The sequence below is a fragment of the Tachypleus tridentatus genome, chromosome 8, assembly GCF_004210375.1.
Source record: "Tachypleus tridentatus isolate NWPU-2018 chromosome 8, ASM421037v1, whole genome shotgun sequence".
Lineage (NCBI taxonomy): Eukaryota > Metazoa > Arthropoda > Merostomata > Xiphosura > Limulidae > Tachypleus > Tachypleus tridentatus.
In genome coordinates this window covers 58,905,182-58,927,583 of record NC_134832.1, presented here as the reverse complement: position 1 = coordinate 58,927,583, position 22,402 = coordinate 58,905,182, and the positions used below count along the sequence as shown (strand labels likewise).

The window sequence follows — 22,402 nt, the reverse complement described above, 5'->3', positions numbered from 1 at the left end:
TATATATATATATCTAATTTCACATCACTTCCACACTTCTATCTTTTCCAGCTTTCTACTTAACCTATAATCTTTGTTCAGTTTTTTTTTCTACTCCCTTAGTCTACATGCCATTTTAATAATAAAATCATTTAGGATCTTACCAAATTGCCTTTAACAGTTAAGCTGTTGACCTTGTCTTTAAATGACCTCTTTTAAACTATGGACCCTATTCACTAGCAAACTGATCAAGTTCAGATTGAAAGATGCTGAACTCCTTCAGTGTTACTCTGATAGAATAAGTTTGTATGATTACTATACAGTCTGAGCAGAAATAAGTGGTGAATGGATAAGTCATATAAACTATTGTATAACTGACAACAAACAGAGCTACAAACTTGAATAATTAAATTACATATGTGCCACATGAAAGAAGTACAGCAAGAGCAAAAACTGTAAAGACAGAAAACATATTATGTAATGTACATATCAATTTCAGGACCATAGCCAGAAGGTGTATGCATTAAACTATCACCAAAATATTCTGTGAAGTCTAAAAGGTCCACTTATCATCTGATCATTTTAATAAACCATCAACTTTCATGTAAATCACTTAAACTTCAGTGCATAAAAGAAGCCCATATTTTTTGGGGGCAATTCTTAATCTATAATAATGTCATGCTACTATGATAGATGTATATATTGAAAAACATATGGTACATTTCATATATATAAAAGGAACACACTACTGAGGTACTAGGTAAGAAGCAACATAGTATTATCACAGATATATATAAATAAAATGGAATATAAAATATATAATACTTATGTGTTTCAGTTCACTGTCCAACAGACAAAGAGGAAATCAGTAACTTCATATATAAAGAAATTAAGTTAAGTTTCATTGGCTTTAAAAATAAATTCAGCATTGAAATACAAAAAGCACAGCATGAAAAGTTGATTTAAACACTTAAAAAACTTACATAAATTATCCAAGATCAAGAATGGAGTCAAATATTTCAACAAACAAATCTAAGTCTGAAAACTTCTGTTTTTTAAAAATACATATCCACGAAATCCTTCTATTAGTGACTAATTAGTATTTTTAACCACATTCTCAATTTAACAAAGTGACGAATTCATCAAATTCTGATACATTGTTATCTAAGCTATTCTCATTTATTTGACAAGACAATTATGATAGAGCACATGTGAGGTAATACTAAAACCTCTCTGCCTTAAGTGTATCATAATTTATATTTATGACTAAACAAAAATCCTAAACATCCCTGAAAAATCATTTATCAATAAAAATAGATAACCATTGAATTATTTCAAAAGGCATTCATGAAAAGAAACAAACCTGTTTCAGTAAAACATCCATGTAAACACACTGGGCTGTGGCAGTAAACATCTCCTCGTAGGTACTTTTCTCTGACAAAACTGACTGTTTTCCCCCGAAATTTAGCATTTATCCTTTTCTCTATTTTAATAAGGTTAGAGTCAAGTGAACAGCAAGACATTGTGAAAAACTGAGGTGTTATTCATTGAATTTCTTCCCCTTTACCACACTGAAAAAAATTGTAATAAACTACAAATCATACATAGATGTAAAACTTCATTTAACAAAAATATTAAATCCCAATATAATGTACATATATGATATTCTATAAAGTATAAGACACATACTGATCACCATTTCTTTATTAGGGAACAACAGAATATATGTAGTCCCTATGACAAGTGTACTGCACTTCTGTTTAGATTTCATAGCTGTTATGTATTAGCAATAATAATAATTTATTATGTAGAGTAAGCTAAGTACTTAGAGTAAAACTAAAAATGAACTCATTGTCATTATTGATAATTAAATGTATTCTTCTTACATTTATAGTTTAAAGATTAGAATAAATCATTTCATTACTTGGATATGTTTGATGTTGACAATATTTTGAGTCACAAATCCAAAAATAAGATTCAACCACCTTAGGAGATTTAGGTTATCATACATGCTGACAATGCAAAACAATCGTTACAATGACAATAAATTAAAGAAATAAATATAAATTTATTAACATTTTATGTTACTAATTCACAGTGAAGTTAATAAGAACAACATTCTAATTTTTCTAAAAAAATTATATATATCAATATAAGAAATATATTTTTGGACTTAAGTTTAACACTCAACTACAAATAATTGTAATTAATTTTGGTAGATATACGTATATACAGTTAAACTTGTATAGGTTATTGTAACTCCCATCTTACTCTTATCAAAGCATTTTTAGTTGTATCTATAATGACATGTTTTAATTGTGTTATAAAAATTAATAAGGAACAATTAAATGTTGTTTTGATAAAAATGTTATTCTGATAAATGTATGAGAAAACAAGTAATTTACACAAATGGATCTCATTAGTGCATTACAAAATAATCACTGGAACACTAACAATGTAGTTAGAATAAATTATGCATTCATTGAACAAAAGAAAAATACTCAGAAATAGATAATAAAAACAGGTTTCTGTAATGCTGTTCAAAGAAAAATAAAATAAATTAGATCCAAAGAAGGAAAATTTTCCAAATTGGTTTTTGAAATGATACTGAAGTATCAAATTTTAACTAGTTAAAGTACAATATCAAATACTAGGAATTTGTTATCCCTTGATACATGGAAGAAATACACAGAATACATTTAGCTTCTGCAATTACACAGTGTAAATAAAACAGGATGATGTGGAAAATAAACCTTATGAACTAATAAATAAGTAATATAATTCATATGAACTAATAAATAAATAATATAATCCATTTTAACTATGAAAAATATACTTGAACATTTATTTTTGTATTATAAATATCTATTTTAAAATTATTTTAATAATTTAATATGTGTAAAAATATGATATACATTTTTAATGGTCTAATTACAGAGCTGTGGTGAACTCACATACAAACTTTGACAATTATTTATCAAAATATTTTCAGATGAAATGAACTTCAAATTTTTTACCAACAAGCAATTCTGTGAACAATCAGGAAAGTTAAAAGAAGTCAGAGATTTTTATATATAATTAGGGTTTTAAAGTTATTCAAATTTATAGTTGACTCTAAGAATTTGGTGGTGTATCAGCTGTCACTAACACTTTAATAAAGTAATAGGCTTTTGCTAATTATGTACAATGATATTTTTATTTCTTTGCTTCCAAAATATGAGACTAACCATATATAAATCATAATTCCTCAAAACCATCAAAGCCTGAATTTTACACAGAAATACATTTCTCCTTTACTTAATATAATGTGAATTAATCACTTTCATTAATACAAAGATGTTCAAACTTAAAAATAAAAGTTCATTTTGTTACAATTTTCAGTGTTTTAAAACTAAATATTAAAAGACCTGCAACCAGCCAGTTTGAAAGAAAATGTTATTTTTTTGTTTATATGCCACATCACAGCACATCTTTTTAAAATCTGTTTAAAATGTGTTCAAAATCCTGACTAGTGCTACAAGTAATTGAATTACTTTTTTTTTATAGATTGTTTAAGCAAAGTATCCATCATGAAATGTGATTGAACAGATAACTGTTGTAAAACACTGGTATAAAGTACATTTCAAAATGCTTCCGTCTTCGACCAAATTCCATCATTATTACTTTTATGATTTTTTTCTTCGTTATGATCCTGTCAAACACAAATTTTGGTAACTCAGAGCCACATATAATAATAAGCATTTATCAAAACTGTGCACGAAAATTACGGCGAAAACACTTTTTTTAAGAAGTGAACCTTAATGTTATTGTTTTCGAATACGATGTGTCAAAATCAATTAGTTATCACTATATATGCTGCAGTATAATGTTACGCTTTACAAAATAAAAATGCAAAGCATCCACTATATGTACTAATGTAACTAGCGACACACGCACATTAATTTATATAAATTATTAATTAATGCCACCATCTATCGTTACTACTAACGCACTTTATTATAATAACATAATGAATTGAAAAAAAAAACACTTTATTTGATGATTTAAGAGTACATATTTTTATAATATAAAAACTTCCACGGAATACAATCTCCAACTTAATTACCAAAAACCATAAAAATATACGTCGTTACTTACAAACTCTAAGTTAGAGCGAATGAGTCAGCGCCCTCTATCCTACAATAATCGATTTGCACTTTTTATAGAAGATAAGCCGAATACAATGAGAATGAAATTTAATATCAATAATCTTTCTGCTTTGTTTGTTTTTTTGTTTTGAATTTGGCGCAAAGCTACTCGAGGACTATCTGCGCTAGCCGTCCCTAATTTAGCAGTGTAAAACTAGACGGAAGGCAGCTAGTCATCATTACCCACCCCGCCAACTCTTGGGCTACTCTTTTACCAACAAATAGTGGGATTGACCGTAACTTATAACGTCTCCACGGCTGAAAGGGCAAGCATGTTTAGTGCGACCGGGATTCGAGCCCGCGACCCTCGGATTACGAGTCGAACGCCTGAGCTATAATATAAAAAGCTCCGAATTTTATTTTTATTGAAATTCAAAGATGTTTATCAGCCTTAGGAACATAAGAATTCTAGTAAATTTTCAGTTCCTACATTTACCGAGTTTCGTGTGGAAGAAATGGATAATTTGTGAACTTCTGTTATCGACGTTTGATATTTGGCAAACGAATACGAGAAATGTGTGTGTGTTTTTACGTATAGCAAAGCCACAAAGGGCTATCTGCTCAGCCCACCTAGGGGAATCGAACCCCTGATTTTAGCGTTGTAAATCCGGAGACATACCGCTGTACTAGCGGGGGGCTATCACCACCCACCGCCAACTCTTGGGCTACTCTTTACCAACGAATAGTGGCATTGACCATCACATTATACACCCCCACGGCTGGGAGGGCGAGCATGTTTAGCGCGACGCGGGCGCGAACCCGCGACCTTCGGATTACGAGTCGCACGCCTAACGCGCTAACGAGAAATGTTTACATATTTTTCAATCTTAATAAAAAGTATTCTAACGTAAATTGTATAACATTCAGGCTTCACCATGTTTGAATGTGTTGAATTTCAAGATGTTATTCGTACGTGCTAACTTAAACGTCTGAAGTTATAGATTTCTATTATTAGTATTAATGCACATAAAAATTACGAATTTATTTTAAGATTTAATCTCACTTGACTGAGTTGCTTAAATCCAATGTCAGCTTTACGTTGTATGAGAAACAACATAGTACGCCCCGGAAAATTTTATGAATGTATTCCATATGAACTAGTACGTAATTCATTTAACATTGCAACAAGGATAACTGAAAACAGCAGTTCAGTATGAACCTTACTAATATTACTACTGATTGTGGTAATGGGATATAAATTGTGATAATCTAACACTAGTAACATTAACAAGGTTAACTGTGAAGACCATGTTTATTTATTTATTTTAAATGCTAATATGATTACAACTTATACGTAACATTATCGTAGTAATACTAGTATTTAGGCTCATTCTTAATATTCAATGGGTTACAGACTATTTTGTGAAGTAATCGATAACAGATCAATATTATTTAATTACATGCTGGCTGCAAAAGCTTTAAAGAGTATACATTTATGCAGGTTATTAATAATATTAGTATACTTTTGGTTTTAAGATATTTGAGCGTTAAACAAGACAGTAAATATATTGTGACTTATTGTTGCAGTCGCAGGTTTAAGGTAGTGTGGGCCTTACATCTCATGTTATTTTATATAGAATAAAATTATCAATGCCCCCCCCCATTAAGACCGTGGGGCTGAGCCCCTTCTAACCCCTACCAAAATATGCCACTTGATTGTTATCTAAACGTTTAACCAAATTTATTTTCTAGAGTTGATGTTATAAGTATATCTGGAAATAAGATTAATACAATTTTTTTGTTGGTTATGATTTATTTTCATAAAATACATTAATTTGACAGCACTGATAAAACGTTTGAATACATTTTTAAAGTCAAATGATTCTACAAGCTCTTAATTTCACAAAGTGACTCTACCCAACAACATATCTTAATCTTGTCCTTCAAAGTATCCTTACAGTTTTTATGCAATTTTTTATTTTAAAAAATGTCACTGGACACATTTCAAAATATTATGAATTTTTAAAACTAGAAATGTTAATTAGAATTTATCAAACATTCACTTTAATTTACAATTTAAAAATATAAATGTACTTCTTAGATATTGTATAACTGAAAACATTTTTACATGGTACAATGATAAATTTTGTAAATGCTCCTCTATATTAAAACAAAAAATCTCAACCTATACCAGCTGTTTTTACATATATGCAATGGTAAACTATTTAAAGCTTGTATATTTTGTGTACTAGTCTGTTCATCAAACACTGATACTATACTGACATTGACAGAGATTATCACTAATTCTGAGTTTATATTTGTAACTTGTATACTTCAAAGGATAATACACAGTTAATACTTGAATAGATTTAGCAATGGTTTGTAAAGAAAACTTACTGATATGGTCAGAGACATGTAAATATAGCATATCAAATCTACCACTTGTGGGAGACAAGAGATAGGTCTTAAATGTCATTTTTACATAGCTATGATTATTAATCTAAAGTGGGCAAATTGAAAGGGGAATGATACAAAATCATTTATAGTTAGAATAATGTAAAAGCTCAAATAAAACCTGATGCTTGGAAGAATTTCATCAGTAATTGCAAAATAAAACTGACTTGAATCATCTATCGGTTTAAAATCTAAGGGACTTGGTAAAATTGTCATTAGGTGGAGTAGCTGTCAGGATAGTTCAATGGTTAGGTTAAAAATGTTACTTTAGTGTTTGGAGTATGAAAAATAATCCCTAAAAATCTATGTTAATACTTGTTTTTTGGCAAAGTTACTTTTTATTATAAATTGTTGGAAGAGCTGATTTAATGATGTGGTGTGTGTTGGTAATTTTAATCACTTTAACATTTTTAAATATACATTTAAAAGTGTGGATGGTTAGGGTATTTTGATTGTGTAGGTTACTTTAACTGATATTTGTTTTGTTGTATTGACTTTTAATGGCTATTTATCTCTTATTATATAATTTAACAGTATATCTTCATCATTACTACTATGAAAAATATACTATGTGTCAATTGTCGTAATGTACAGGTGCCAAAATTTATGTGAAAGAACAATTCTATTGTTGTGTTGAGCAAGCCTTCTATTTGTGAAAGGTTTTAACTGTGGAAGACACAAGGGTTATTCTCAGTGTGCACAATATTTACAAAGATTGCACAGTGCTGGTTTCTTATAATCTCATAAGAGGTAATAAAATCCTAAGGTGCTAGCATGATGACATCTTGTGGGATAATATAGTATTAATTATATATATATATATATGTATGTCTGTGTGTTTTTTTACCAAACTTGTTTCTATTTCTTGACAGGTATTTTCATTCATAAATCAGAAATAACACAATATTATGGTGTTTCTTCTGATTATCTTTGACACGACAAAATACACATGTAAAAGAATATTATAAGTAATGATTTGGACATTTAACATTAATATTTGTTAACACATTTTAAGATCATTCTATATGTATTTTAAGTATTTAGCTAACTCCTAGTAAATCCAATGGAGTTATAATAATCATTCTTCTGTATGACTAAGTAAAGTAAAAAACAATAATCATGAACTATAACTAACTTTTATTTTACACATGTAGATTTATATCTCATATGGTTGTAAATTTTGGAAGTTTGAAGTCTTCTTACAACTTTATTAGTTTGCAAATGTGAAAAATACTTTCATAACATTCTGGAATTGCTAATGGCTTTGGCCATCTTTTGATTATCCAGTTTTCTTACTTTTTGAGTTATAATTAATACTGTATAAACATCTTAGGCTGAGGAACCACCTTTTGACTCTGTTACTTTTATAATGTAAAAATAATATGGTTATAAACATGTTTTTTTGATTCTGCAAACATACTAATATATTACTCACATATAATTCATATTAGGCCTAACAATATTGCACTAATTTTACATTAAAAATTAATTCACATTATTTTATTGTACTAGTTTAGTAAGCTGTATATTTTGTTTTATATATTATAAAAGTTATAATTCTGAAAAAAAACTTTCTATTTTTTAAGAATATAGATCTGACTCTTGTATCTGAATCATTTCAGCCCAGTAAAAAAACAAATAAGGCTACAGAGAAAAGTTAGATAATTCATTATTTCAACTTTCATTCTTATTGTTACTAGTGTTATAGTAAGAATTAATTTTTCCTGCACTTAAATCATGCGTTTATTTCTGAGTTATATCTTAAACTGCTCTATAAAAAACAGGAATACTTGTACAACATTTTGTAGCTGTATGGCATCTTCTGGGCTTGATGTTAACAGTTAATGCTACTAGAGGGCACTACAAGTAGTCTGAAAGACCTTATCAACAAATGCAAGAATGTGCAAGAACATACCAGGAGCCAATCAGATTGAATCTTCAGGTACATTGCACAGTTCATTATAGGCTACAGACAAAGAAGGGCAAGCTAATAAATTTACATAAGGATTTTACTTCTTAATTTAGGTTATTGTGAAATATATTCTATGTATATAGAAATTAAAGATTGGCATTTTTGGTTTGTTTGTGTTATAATAATGTTACAATGGTGAACAATGAAAACACTACTTGTACATTATTTAAGTATCCTAGAAATAGATTCCAACAGAAATGTAAATATATAACCTTGAATAGAATTGATGTAAATATGCATCTTTAACTGTTGTTACTGTCTTAAGAATGAGTTGTTTTTGTATGTGTGTAAATATATTTGTGCACTTGTAATTTTGTTTGTTTAAATTTAAATCCAGCATTTTATGGTATGTATATGCACTTATGTAGAACATTTGTGTGAAAATATTCTAGTTTCAGTTAAAGGAATATGACAGTATGAACAGTTGCAAGAGATTTTAAACATAAAGTTTGTAGAACTAAGTACATCATAAGTAAAATAATAAAGGTACAGAATGAATAATATTCTAAAAAAATGTTTTAACAGTTTAATATATTTGTATACAGTTGTTTACTATATTATAATACAGCGTAGTGATGGTCTTAGAACATATTACCCACACAAAAAAACACTTACTGTGGTACATAAAATTAGCTTATAATCGACCAAAAAGGAATTTTGCTGTAAACTGCATGCCAACACAGCTGTACATATTTTTCTGATATGTGAGTCATTAAAAGTTAAGCTCAGTTTTATTTATTAATTAAAGTATATTTAGTAGAGGTGTTTATAAATCATGAATGAAAGATTTCAGTGATTTTAATAATTATAAATATAATGTTTTAGTCATATAAATACAGCAAAAGTGTGAGAGTTTTAAGAAGTATTATTTTATTTGAAGGATATGTTGAAAATATAAGTGTCATAATATTTCCATATTCAGTTTTGTATGCTTTCCTAGATGGTCCTCACTGTATGTAAGTATCAGGTATTCTGAAATGTTTTGATTAAATTTATGTGGTGACTAATTTTAAATCTCTCATGGTGGCAAAGATGTTTATATTATTTAAATTGCTTTTAGTTATTGATACAAATTTTTAACTCCCACTTGTGTTGGTTTCCACTATAGTGGTTATACACTTTGTCTCTCTCTTTCTTGTTTCTTTCATATGGTCTCCACTGAACAGTTGGACAATTTCCAGTATTACCATTGTTGTCAGCTTCATATTTTTTACCCCAAGATATTTTATGCTCCTTAGTAGTTTATGCAAGTGACAACATTTAGCATCTATTATATTTCTGCATGTTTCAGGTGAATTTGTTTTGTTTATTTTAAACTGAGCTGGAATTTTTTCCTCTGTGTTACAGCTGCACTCATTTCAGGAGTCAATCACCCTCTTAGAGAAATAAAACTGTCTTAAATGGATTATATCCAGCCTTTTCTAAATCTTTTTATTTTGTGTCCTCTTATCCTGTTATTTTCAAAGCATACAGGAGTTAGAGGCCTTTATTCTGTTAATTCCTGGATAATCTTGTAACTTTAATATCACTTCTTAATTTTATATTTATATTAAAACCTGTGCCTATGAGATAACCCTTCCTTCTTAGGAATATTCATTGTAATATCAAAGTTATATTCCAAGTGAGCTAGGCCTAACTAGTAATCTATATATTTTTTTAAATTGTAACAGGATGTATAAATACACCATAAAATAGTGTTACCTTCACTACCAGCAACAAAGCACATCTTCAGTGGCTTGTGTGTTTTAACCACCACTGTGTCAAAATTCTTCAGTCATGCTCTTGAGTATTTTTGCACATATGTTAAACATGATTCAAAATATGATATCCCAAATGCATTACGTAGCACTTTTCCCTAATTAAGGTCATTTCATTTTGAGAAATGTTGGTCCAACTTTTCTAAGTTATTACTTACTACCTCAACTTCCTAAATACAGCCAGACCTATCCAAGAGTCTAATATTAGCAAACTTTACTAATTTAGTTGTCTTTTAACTCATGTAAGAAAAAGCAAATACCTAAGCAGTAAGGTTTTGCGAGATGCATAATTACATTAATGTCAACAATTTTGTTTGATGCTGTCTCTCTTTAAAAGATGATTTACTTCAATTGTTGAAGTCAAAAGTAAAGTTTATACATACTAAAACAACAGTTAAACAAGCTTAATGTAGTGGTATGTAAGATAACAGCAATTAATAATATCAGCTCAAATTCTGTGTCTTGGTACATATAATAAAAGATAGATGTTTCAAGTTCATTATTTTCTTAAACTCTTAAATTCATCTACAAATGAAAAAAAAATACCTAGAAGCTATTTATAATACTAATGTATTAAATCACAAAGACATGCAAAGTCAAATGTGAACAAAGACTTGTGGGACAAGAAGAAACCCTTTGATACTTTTTGGCTTCCCCATTCATTTTGTCAAATGTCTCTTCTAGTCGTGACTCCTTAAGTACTTATTGAGCCATCTCTTAAACTCTCCCAATCCTCATCTGAAGACAGCTTTTGAAATAAATGTTCAGAGTTTACCACTCTTAATATTAAACAGGAAAAGATAATGCATCAGTCTTATCTCTTCTTTCCACAATTTGGAAAATTTCAGTTAGATCTTCTTTAACCTTTCCTTTGTGTAGAGGAAATCATTTTACTAGCATTCGTTTTAATTTGTTTCAACATCTTAGTGAACTTCTTAAAGTGAGGAACCTAAGACTGAACACAATACTCTAATTGATGTGTAGCCAGTGTTTTGCACATAGAAATGTTCCTTTTTCTGATATTCAAAGTTCCTGTAGATTCAACCTCAAATACTATAAACTTTGCCATTGGCAATACATTACTTGGAAAGTTTACTAGAATGTTTGACCAGAATGCAAAAAGTCCTTTATGACACTGTTATGGTTTAAATGAAGGTAGTTCATGTTCTTACTTTGCATGTTGCATGGATAAATGTTCTCTCTCATTAATGTGTCAAATGATTCCAAATCTCTTTGTAAGATGTCTTCTTCATATGCAACTATACCCACAACTTTAATATTTTCAGCCAGCTTGACTATTTCAATAACCATTCCCTTCTCATTGATAATAATATATAAAAGTAATGTTCCCACCACAGAGTGCTGAAGAACCCAACTTACAACTACAATCCAGCTTGACAAAATTCCAATTATTACAATGCAAAATCTCCTGCAGTCAACCTTATCCATTGAACTAACTTATCAGCCATCATCAGAGAGAGAATTTTCTCTATAGTCGTGTATGCGGCACTTGTTGAAAGCCGCAAAGAAATTTAGACATACAAATTTTACTTATTTATCTTTGCGTATTGAGCTAAGATTTACCCTTTGCAAAACCATGCTGGCAATATGACATACTTATAACAATTATTAGGTGGTTTTGCAAAATATTTTTAATTGGTCTTTGCAAGACTTTTACAATCACAGAAGTAAGACTAATTAGTCTAAAATTATCTAGACAGTTCATAACATTAACTTAATTACAGTCTTCTGGCACTTGTCTCTTATGCAAAGACCTAAAAATCATTTTAGTGAAGGGTTAATCTACATAACCTTTTTAGAACCCTTTATCAAATACTGTCTTGCTTAATATATATTATCATATTTTAAACTTTCTATTGTTTCTTTAACAGTTTCGTGGTTAGTATTAAGTTTATATAGATTTATTGTATTTCCCAGTAGTAGTTTTTCAGCATCAGGCACACTAGAAGTATTTGGAAAAAATTAAAGATATTCATAATACATTTAAAAGCACTTTAGCTAACTTTTAAGATGTAAAACTTGGATAATTATATAAAATACAGTTAATGGCTAAAAGTTACATCATAAAAAGATGTTTGAAAACGAGTTAACTGTAAATATTAAAAATAATAGTTTACCACATTCTTAGGTTATTTCTTTAGCAACTTCAGTTGTAGTTTATAAACTGTTATAAGCTGAAACATAATTGAGTTTTGTAGGAGTTGTGGTTACATAAGCACATCACTAACTTATTTTATTGAGATAGAAGTAGAATAGAAAGTATAAAAATATGCTTTTAATTAGATTTGGGCTCATGGATAAGCCTTTCATACAGATGAAGACACTGTCATCATAACTTACAAAGTCGTCTGTTATGTGGGCTTAGACGTTGGATTTGAGTAATATCTGAACAGTCTGAGCTAGCTTGTAGTATCAGTTTTGAAATGCATAATTCCTATTGTATCTCTTTCTGTTAAGAATATAGAAAACACATATTTCCTAAGAGGTGAGAAGGTAAGGTTAAAGGCTATGAACAAAAAAATATTAACATTCTATTGTAATCTAAAGTCCATGCAGGTATTTTAAAAATACAAGAACAGTTAACAGTTTGGATGTCTCTGTTACTGCTAGACATTTTGTGAGTAGGAAAAGTCTCTTGCTGTTAGATACTGTATTCTTTTTTCACTGTTTGCATGAGGAAAAGTGGTAAAGTACAATTTAAGGGGTCCATAACCTAACACCTTGTGGGTGAAAAACATAATTGTGGTTATGCAATAAACTTTTGGAATGCCTCTAATAAAGGCATTCATTTTCAACTACAGTTAGATTCCATGCTGTTTTTCCAACATGACATAGCTAAGACCAACTTATATGAAATATTATTGTGTATTAAAATATATCACGAACTGCCTGTTGCCATTTTTTTTATTAAGGAAGATCCATAGATGTGTAATAACCACAGTGTGTGTCTTTAATAATTTTATACTTATATTTTGTGTTAATTAAGTACTTTTGGTAAAGTGTTGATTATTAACTCAGTAATATCAAACATGTAGTTTGAGATACCTTTTAACTTGTTAAATTTTCTTAATTATACAAAAATTACATATTACAGTACATTAAATTATTTTTTAATAACTTTAGTCTGAAATGAAGGCCTAACAGCAATGACGTAAGTGTTTATGCAGTTGGTTTAGTCGGCTAAAGCTTCTCTTGAAGAATCACACAACTTTGTATGGATTGTTCAGGTAAAGACATTAGAATTTAAATATAATGTTAGTGATATTTGATTTGCACTAGATTTTTAACTTTGGAATTCAACAATAGCATAATACTTAATCACAATCAAAATAGGTTTATGTTAGGATGTGAAAATGAAAAATGTTGAGTCAACTCAGTGAATGTGTGTGTGTGTGCATATGAATGAGTGAGGAGATGATAAAAGAAATAAAAGTAGTTTATTTATAGAATATTATTACTAAATAAGAGGTTTATAAAATATTTATTTAGTGGGGTAGGGCACCACTTTGATCTCTAGATTTCTATTCCTCACTTGTGGCAACCATTATGGTATTGTAGGTCCATTAAATAGTGTAAAACTAATTTATCTGCTTTTGATTTTTCTTATAATCTAATAATTTTTGCATCCTACTCTTTGAATCGTGCTTACAGAGGATATAGCTTATTTTTAAGTTACCTTCCCCAGTGGCACAGCAGTATGTGTGCAGGCTTACAACACTAGAAACTGAGTTTCAGCACCCATAGTGGGAAAAGCACAGATAGTTCGTTGCATAGCTATGTGCTTAAGTTCAAACAAACAAGTTTTTTTAGTTCATTTTATTATAAAATAACTATTGCCATATTTTAATTAATCCTAAGCATTGCTATTAGCATGCTTAATATTTCATGAACTGTTTTTCATGTTTTTTGTTTTGTGAATATTTATTTTGTTGTCATACCTGAATTTTTAAAAACTTGTATGAAACACATTGTCAAGAAGGTTATTAGTCAACATTTTTCCTCTTTTTTTTTTAACTCATTAGACTTTGTTTTATATTTTCTGCTCCTGTAAGTATTCATAATTATTTATGTTGGAAGAAAGATTTTTAAAATTTGTATTACATATTTATTTACAAGTGAGGTGTGTTAAATTATTTAGGCCCGGCATGGCCAGGTGGGTTAAGGCTTTCGACTCGTAATCTGAGGGTTGCAGGTTTGACTCCCCGTCGCACCAAACATGCTCGCCATTTCAGCCGTGGAGGCATTATAATGTGATGATCAATCCCACTTGTCGTTGGTAAAAGAGTAGCCCAAGAGTTGGCAGTGGATGGTGATAACTAGCTGCCTTCCCTCTAGTCTTACACTGCAAAATTAGGGATGGCTGGTGCAGGTAGACCTCGTGTAGCTTTGCACGAAATAAAAAAATACAAATACAAAATGCAAATTAATGTTACTTGCACATTATTCATGCACATGGATAGGTTTTGTAATTGTAAATTCTTAACTGATACAGGGTTTCAATGATCAACCAATGGATGTTGTAAAGATTTGATAGGTATTATTTGTCTGTGTGTCTGTCTGGTGCAGGTTTTTTTCTTTCTTTTAATAGATGCTGTGGCTACCTAACAGAAATGCATTTTAAAATTAAAATGCAGAAAATTTGAAGTCATTATGAGAGATCTAACTAGAAAGTATAAAAGTAATTATTATTGTTTTGAATCTCATTATATAAAGTGTTTATTAAAAATAATGGTTATACAATAAATTTAATTAAATGTTACATTTCTTTTCCAGTTAAATTTTTACTAAACTATTTATATTACAATATTTCATTATCAGCAACTCATTTTTAGTTGCTGTAACATGTGACAAAGATAACTGCTACTTTTACATTTCTACTAAAACAGATACTTCACATGAGATATTTGACAATGTTATTGTAGTTTCTTATCAGCTGGAGATTATCTGTTTTTCAAGAATTAGTTCTGAATCAGTCTGTGTCTTCAATTTATGACACTGTTCAGACTGTTTTTTCCTCTAATCCTGAATTTCAGAGCTTCATTTAAATATATATGTATCTATGTAATTTTGACTAAAATTTGTTCAGAGACATTTTTGAATGAGATGTTAGCCCACAAAATGAAAGTAAACCAGAAAGATTCTTGAATTGCATTCGTATTTCAGTTAGATGTTGTTTATTTTATGTTGGATTACGTTTTTTTAGTATAGGATATGTGATATCTGTTTAAATACAGAATATTTATTTGTCACATATTATATTATTTAGCTCTTTAGTTTTTCACTGAATGGTTGAATATATTCATCTGAAAGTAGTGCAGATTCATATTGGAATACTGTTCAGTTTTTGTAGTTAAGTTTGATTTTGTTTTGCCATTGCACTGCACTTTAATTTTAAATTTGTATCTTCTTCCTCTGATATACCCACCTATTTGGTCTTTGCAAGAGAGTACCAACACTGGTTTAAATTTTTAATTTTTTTTCTGTAATACTTTTTTTCAACTTAATATTGATTTAATAAAAATTAGTACTGGTGTAGATAAAACTGTGATATTACGATATTCTTTGTGTCAAGTCTTCAAGTATACCAAACCAATCTTTACTTGTTGAAATTACTAGAGATGGAAAGCAGGTGCCTTACTTAAGATTTAATAAAATAAGCTTTATTTTAACTTAATATTGTAAAATATGTTGCATATATGAGGTTGTTTTATCATCTAATTATTTGTGGCAACAGCAGTATTTGAATAGATATTAACTTCAGTACTGCTTCACTTAAAATTACATTTGTTTTGTAAACATTGCTTCTACAATTTGGTAGAATAAGAATAGCAGTTGTTGGCATTTAACAGCATAAAATATTTTGTGTTTATGTATTCAGTGGTGACTGCAGTAAAATTGTGAACACTATCTCAGATGTGGAACTTCCTAGATCTTTCAAAGTGGGTCCGGCATGGCCAAGTGCGTAAGGCATTCGACTCGTAATCCGAGGGTTATGGGCTCAAATCCCCGTCGCACTAAACATGCTCGCCCTTTCAGCCATGGGGGCGTTATAATGTGACGGTCAATCCCATTATTCGTTATAAAAGAGTAGCCCAAGAAAGAGTTGGCAGTGGGTGGTGATGACTAGCTGCCTTCCCTCTAGTCCAGTGGTTCTTAACCTTTTTCAGTGTTTGCACCCCTTTCAAATCAGTAATCATTTCTCGCACCCCCTGGAGAAATATAAAGCATACTCTTATGTAAAAATATAGATTTGCTTTAATTATTCATGGGCATCCTCGCACCCCTTGGGAATTATCTTCGCACCCCCTAGGGGTGCGGGCACCCCTGGTTAAGAACTCCTGCTCTAGTCTTACACTTCTAAATTAGGGATGGCTAGCACAGATAGCACTCGAGTAGCTTTGCACGAAATTCAAAAACAAAACTTTCAAAGTTACTGTTGGTTTCATAGTGGCATCCATAACCCACTTCCTGCTTGCTCAGCTGCTCAGTTTTGAAGGGCAGCCAGATCTGGATAGTGACTAGTGGCATCAAACATATTCCACTTGTTAATGATGGAATTCATTGTAGTCAAAGAGATAATCAGTGACTTTGAAATTTTTTGTAACCTTCTCCTGGTCTGTGCTTCTTTACCACTTTTATTTCTTGACTTGTTTAGAAAGCTCCTTGGTCTTCTTCATGGTTAGTTAGTTTATCACTATGTAGATTGTGGCTTTAACAGATGCATTTATTCTGAAGTCAGTTTAAACCACTTTGATTAAACACAAACAGAGACCATTACACTGTTTTTGTGACATTTAATATTTTTAACCTGAACTGATTTATGACTGCTGTAGCAAAGTAGTTGAAAACTTATGAAGTTGAAAATATCATGATTTACTTTGAAAATCTAACTTACATAACATCAATATTTGTTCACCTTTACTCAGTTTGGAGTAGGTTGTGTCGATTCTACATATAAAGTTCCATTTGAAAGTTTCATGGTTACAAGCTCAGACAGCAACAAAGTATGGAGACTTTGCAACTGGGGTGAATAAATTTGCAAGGCACTTTACAGTTGTTTGAATTTAAAATGCCTTTATACATGTTATTTGAAAAGATATGCACTTTGATTGTAGTATAGTAAATTTTTGTTATATATTTTGTGTTTTGTTTAATTTGCAGATGCAGTTTCAAGTATTTGCATGCCAGGTCTTCAAGATATTGAAAATTATTTCCAGGGATCCATGGGCAGTTGCTGAATTAATGTCTATTGTAATATTACAATTTCTAGTAAAATAAGTGAATAACTCAGAGAAATATCCTTTAAAAGTATGAATGGATTAAACATGTATACTCAGATTAACAAACCAGACTATCAGGATTTCTCAGGCTTATGTAATGTGCCAGGGGTTTGTAGCACATCAAGCTCTGACCAGCTAAACACAAGAGTATTACCTCCATATATCCCACCTCAAGCCTGTCCAGAAATTATGAACCTAGGAACATCAGGAAGCATTAGTATGTTTTCTTGCCAAGCCTGTGGTGATTGTTTTGTGCTAAACAAAAGTTTACTGGATCATATAAATCGACGTTCAGTACTTGTCACTTTTCCATGTGATTCTTGTAATAAATGCCTAACTTTTTATAATCGGTGTTCCTTAATTTGCCACATTCATAAACACCACCAGCAAGGAGAACCAGTAGACATTCTGAAGGCCACAGTAACTACACTAAATCAAGATACCCTCAAGGAATGTTCAGAGAATAATAAGTTTAGTCAAGGAGTAGACCCAGTAGTTTTAATGCCACCATCTGTATCATTACATTCTGGTCATACGAACTTTTCCAAAGGAGCTAGTGGTGGTACTTTTAATTGGTGTGTGTCACAAAATCAGATTTTATCTACAAATCAGACATGTCACAGTGGTAATTTACAGATTGTATCCAGCCCAGTACAACTAAATGGAAGACAGACTGTGTCTCAGATACAAGATGTCAGAAGCAATTTTAAGCAAGGAGGAGCACAGACCTATCCAGTGCCTGTTTATTCTGCAACTATTCAAGGCAAAAACCCTCACTGTATAATTGTGCGTCAGCTAAATTCCACAAGCATTTCATCATCACTGCCTATGCCTCAGCAGCCTGTGTTTGAAAATATTTTGCAACACGCTGTTCCATTATCAGGTGCAAAAAGACTTTGCTCTGATTCAGCAAACATAATTTATACAAGTACAGCAGCCACTGTTGGTACCAATGTGATGGATAAGATGTCCTTTATTTCAAGTAATGCTAATTTTGGAACAGTCTTATCAGGCAGTAAATCAACAGAAAAGGTGGATAATTTTAAAAGGTCATGTTTTGAATGTTCCAGCTCATTTGAAAGTGATCATCATTTAGAAAAACACTTTTCTCCAGATCATTGTATTATGCATGAATGTTCCAGATGTGGTCTTCAGTGTAGTTCTGCATGTAGTCTTCAGGCCCATCAAAGATATCATAATCGTATGGGACCTTACATATGTCCTGAGTGTGGAAAATACTTCAAATCGCCATGGAATAAATTCCAAAAGCATGTGGTGAAAACTTGTAAACATTTTTTACGAAGACCTGGCCATATTTGTACATTGTGTGGGTGCTTATTTTTATCATTTGAAGGGCTGTCCACTCACATGAGGCAACATTCTGAAATGCTGTACAAGTGTACATCCTGTTCACTAAACTTCAATGCTCATGTTGGATTTGAGCTTCACAACAGTAATGTCCATAAAAATTCAAAATGCTCATACAGAATCATTTTTAAATGCCCAAAATGTGTAAAACTGTTTGAATCTTCCAGTACACTGAATAGTCACTTGGATCAACATATTCAAGATGAAGGAACTTCAAATGTTACCAAAGCTTTTGGTTGTCCATGGTGTAAAGACCTTTTTAAGTCAAAAGCTGCCTTTATGGAACATGCTCGAATGGAACACGCTCCACACTACCAAAAAAATGTGTGGTTGGAAATGCCAAAGTCTTTTGCTAAAGAATCTAAAGTTGAAATCCTCACTGAAAAACATAGCAGTGCTGAGTTTTTATGTGCTTCTTGTGATGAACACTTCATTTCTCGAGAAGATATGGTTAACCATGAAAAGGAAAAACACTTGTTAAAAAATCTTTGCTGCTCTGTTTGTGCAAAAGTTAGTAAAACCAAACATGATTTGATAAGTCATGGCCAGAATCACTTACAGAGTGGGGAAATAGTGTGTCTCCTTTGTAATAATCAGAAATTTATTAGTACTGTCGACCTTGTTTCTCACTTAGTTGAACACAGTCAATTAATAAAATATCCAATAAAATGTTTCCACTGCGATTTAGAAATAGCAGATAGTGAAAGCTATGTTGAACACTTGAAAATTGAGCACTCTATCAACCGTCATCTTTGTTTTCAGTGTTCATCATCTTTTCCCAGTGTGGTTCGACTAAATCAGCATGAAAAGGTTTATCACAACATGGGTGCATCCAAAATTGCTCCATTCTTATGTTGGGTCTGTAAAGAATATGCTTTTTCCACTAAGAATCAACTTGAAGTACACATAATTGAGAAACACAGGATTCCAGGTAACAAAATAGACTTCACACAGATGCCTAAGCCTTTACCAGTTAATCTTGGAAAATCTGTTCCTTCAAGTAAGATGTGTTACAACATCAGCCGTATCCACGGTGCTGATGAATATAATACACCAGCAAGAGTATTTAATAATGTAGACATAAATACTGAAAATACCAACCACAGTACTCCAGAAAATAATGAAACATTTAAAAGCTCTATGAATCAAATGTTGAAGTGTAAGGAAGACAGAGAGATTAATCCCAGAGAAATGGCACAGAACCTTTTATCAAGCAGCTTGTATAAACAAATGGAAGATAGTAATCCATCAGAAAACACATATAATGGCCAAGAAGAAAAACTTCAAAGAGAATCCTTGAAAAGTGACTTAAAGAATAAATGTAATAGAGATGAATGTAGTGAGAACAACATATTAGCAGTTAGTGATGATAGGCAGTCTGTGCATTCTTGTAATCATGAGACTAAGACGAATTTAAGTGAAGAATGTGGCCTAGATATAAGCACTTCAGGAAATTTGTCTGGAAACAAATTAAATGTTGATGGCCATGATCACTTGATAAGAGAGGGACCAGAAAATGCTGAGACAAAAAAATGTGGAAATAAGACTCATTTTTGTCATCAGAAAACTGAAGATGAAGACAGTGATAATAGAGACTCTGAATGTAGTGATAAGTTGTGTAACACTGTTCCTCGTCAAAGTGCCGAACTTAAACAACTTGATAAAACTGTTGTTGAGAATGGAAATTATAACTGCTTTAAGTGCAGCTTTGCTTCCATTAAAAGAAATGTTTTCCTTGAACACATAAAAATACACAAGAAAGAATCTCATTTTCAGTGCCCTGAGTGTGGAGCTACCTTTGTGAAAAAATTCTCCTTACAAACTCACCTTTTGTCTGTTCACAAAATGAAAGACATAAACAAATACTTGAGTGATCATGGTATGAGTGAGTTAGGACATTCTGTTTCACCATCATATTATCAAAGTGTGTCAAACAAAAACGAATGTTCTGTTTGTTACGCAACATTTGACACTGAACTTCAGCTAAAAAAGCACATTCGCAGACACGGAATGGCATTTATTAGATCCAAACGTGCAGGAAGTTCTCCATAGACATTTGTATCAGTATGTTTACTGTTCATCTATTTTTGTGATACAACTGATGCTTAAGTTGTAAACTATTTTTTATGTAAAATGTTAAATTAGAAAATGCACATATGCTATTCTTCACACACTAAAGAAGGTAAAGAAGGTAGTTTAAAAATTATTTTCCAGATGGCAATATACTTGTTGGATTAAAGTTATAAAGATATAACACACAGAAATAATTTATATTTGTGTTGTTCTACTTGTTGGATGAAGACAGATTTAGAGCCACAGATGCAAGTTTACTGACGTAATTCAATAATTAAAAACTTATGCAGTAACCAACATTATCCAGTACTTGTCACTTATCAGTGTAATGGAAACTAACCCCCAAAATGTTTAAAACTGCAAGCGATAATTTTGTAACATATCCAGTAATGCCTGAAATTAATATTCCCCTTTTTTTAACCATGCATCTCTGGCTTTAAAGCTTGTAAAATATTACATCAAACGTGCTCATTGTGTAGTTTGTAGGATGACATATATTGTTAATGACTCTATGTATATTTTTTTTTTTTTCTGTTAAACAGTTTACTTTTTGAAAGGTCAAACTTGTATGAATGATAAAATTTATGCACCTATTGGAGTTATTATTTAAAACATTAATAGTTTTGATATGTGAAGTGTGCAAATTTTATATTATTTCTGTTGGAAAAAAGTCATGGTTCCAAATCCATAATATAGAAATCTGTCAAATGTCTTAAACCAAAGTGAAAATTATAAATACTTGGATTGGAAAGTTAATTTAAAATCATTATTATTATTATATATGTTTGAAATTTAGTTGTTTAAATAATATGCTGCATGTTAATTTCTTGTTAAATAAGATTATGTTAAAATGTAAAAAAGTTAAAACTTTGAGTTAGCAAACATTTATTGTATCAGGTGCCAATGAGTGAAAAGTTACATTATTTGTCATATGTATATTTACATAACTTGTTAATCTAAATAGGTGTCACATGTTAAAATTAGTTGTCTTGTATACATGTAATACTAATTGACTTGCATCTGTTATAGTTGTTAAAGCTATGATTTGTTTCTGTACTAGTCTGTTAAAGTTTAATAAAGTGGCAGATAAGAGTATTTTTAGTAACATTTCTTTTGTGTTAGAAACCAGCTTGTTACATTGAAAGTAATGTGAAGGGGTTGTAACATGGGGATGTGCTCTTGAATTTTTACTTTAACACAACCCATAAAAGAGTAGTTGAAGAAAGGTTATTGAAATCGTTAAAGTTATTTTTTTTTGTGATTTGTACTAAATTAATTCTAAATAATGGGGTCATATGAAAGTATTTAAGACAGAAACATAGTTGTATTAAAAATATAGCAACATCTTTTTGAACTTGTAATGTTGTGGTA

The 22,402-nt window shown here is 30.7% G+C and overlaps 2 protein-coding genes across 12 annotated transcripts in view; one reads left to right on the top strand and one right to left on the bottom strand.

The window, feature by feature from the left end:
• Positions 1 to 8,411, bottom strand: part of LOC143222451 (DIS3-like exonuclease 1) — a 64,296-nt gene extending 55,885 nt beyond the window's left edge. For all 3 annotated transcript variants that reach the window (XM_076448990.1, XM_076448992.1, XM_076448991.1), the window contains exons 1-2: positions 8,360 to 8,411; positions 1,343 to 1,550 (exon numbers count right to left, since the gene is read on the bottom strand). In XM_076448990.1, coding sequence (XP_076305105.1) covers positions 1,343 to 1,502 — 160 coding nt within the window. In that variant the 5' untranslated portion in view covers positions 1,503 to 1,550; positions 8,360 to 8,411. The remainder of the gene's footprint in view (positions 1 to 1,342; positions 1,551 to 8,359) is intronic.
• Positions 5,217 to 22,126, top strand: LOC143222450 (uncharacterized). Of its 9 annotated transcripts, XM_076448981.1 has the most exons (5): positions 5,270 to 5,350; positions 8,369 to 8,502; positions 13,434 to 13,537; positions 14,899 to 14,988; positions 17,472 to 22,126. In XM_076448981.1, the coding sequence occupies exon 5, from the start codon at positions 17,621 to 17,623 to the stop codon at positions 21,008 to 21,010; it is 3,390 nt and encodes a 1,129-aa protein (XP_076305096.1). In that variant the 5' UTR covers positions 5,270 to 5,350; positions 8,369 to 8,502; positions 13,434 to 13,537; positions 14,899 to 14,988; positions 17,472 to 17,620; the 3' UTR covers positions 21,011 to 22,126. The 9 variants fall into 9 exon arrangements, with proteins under 9 accessions (XP_076305103.1, XP_076305096.1, XP_076305099.1 ...); XM_076448984.1 differs by lacking the exon at positions 8,369 to 8,502 and having other exon boundaries at positions 5,329 to 5,350; XM_076448980.1 differs by lacking the exon at positions 5,270 to 5,350 and having other exon boundaries at positions 8,366 to 8,502.
• Positions 22,127 to 22,402: the final 276 nt, after the last annotated feature.

Coding starts and splice junctions, on each gene's coding strand:
- LOC143222450 (XM_076448988.1), top strand. CDS start 17,621: ATGAATGGATTAAACATGTATACTCAGATTAACAAACCAGACTATCAG.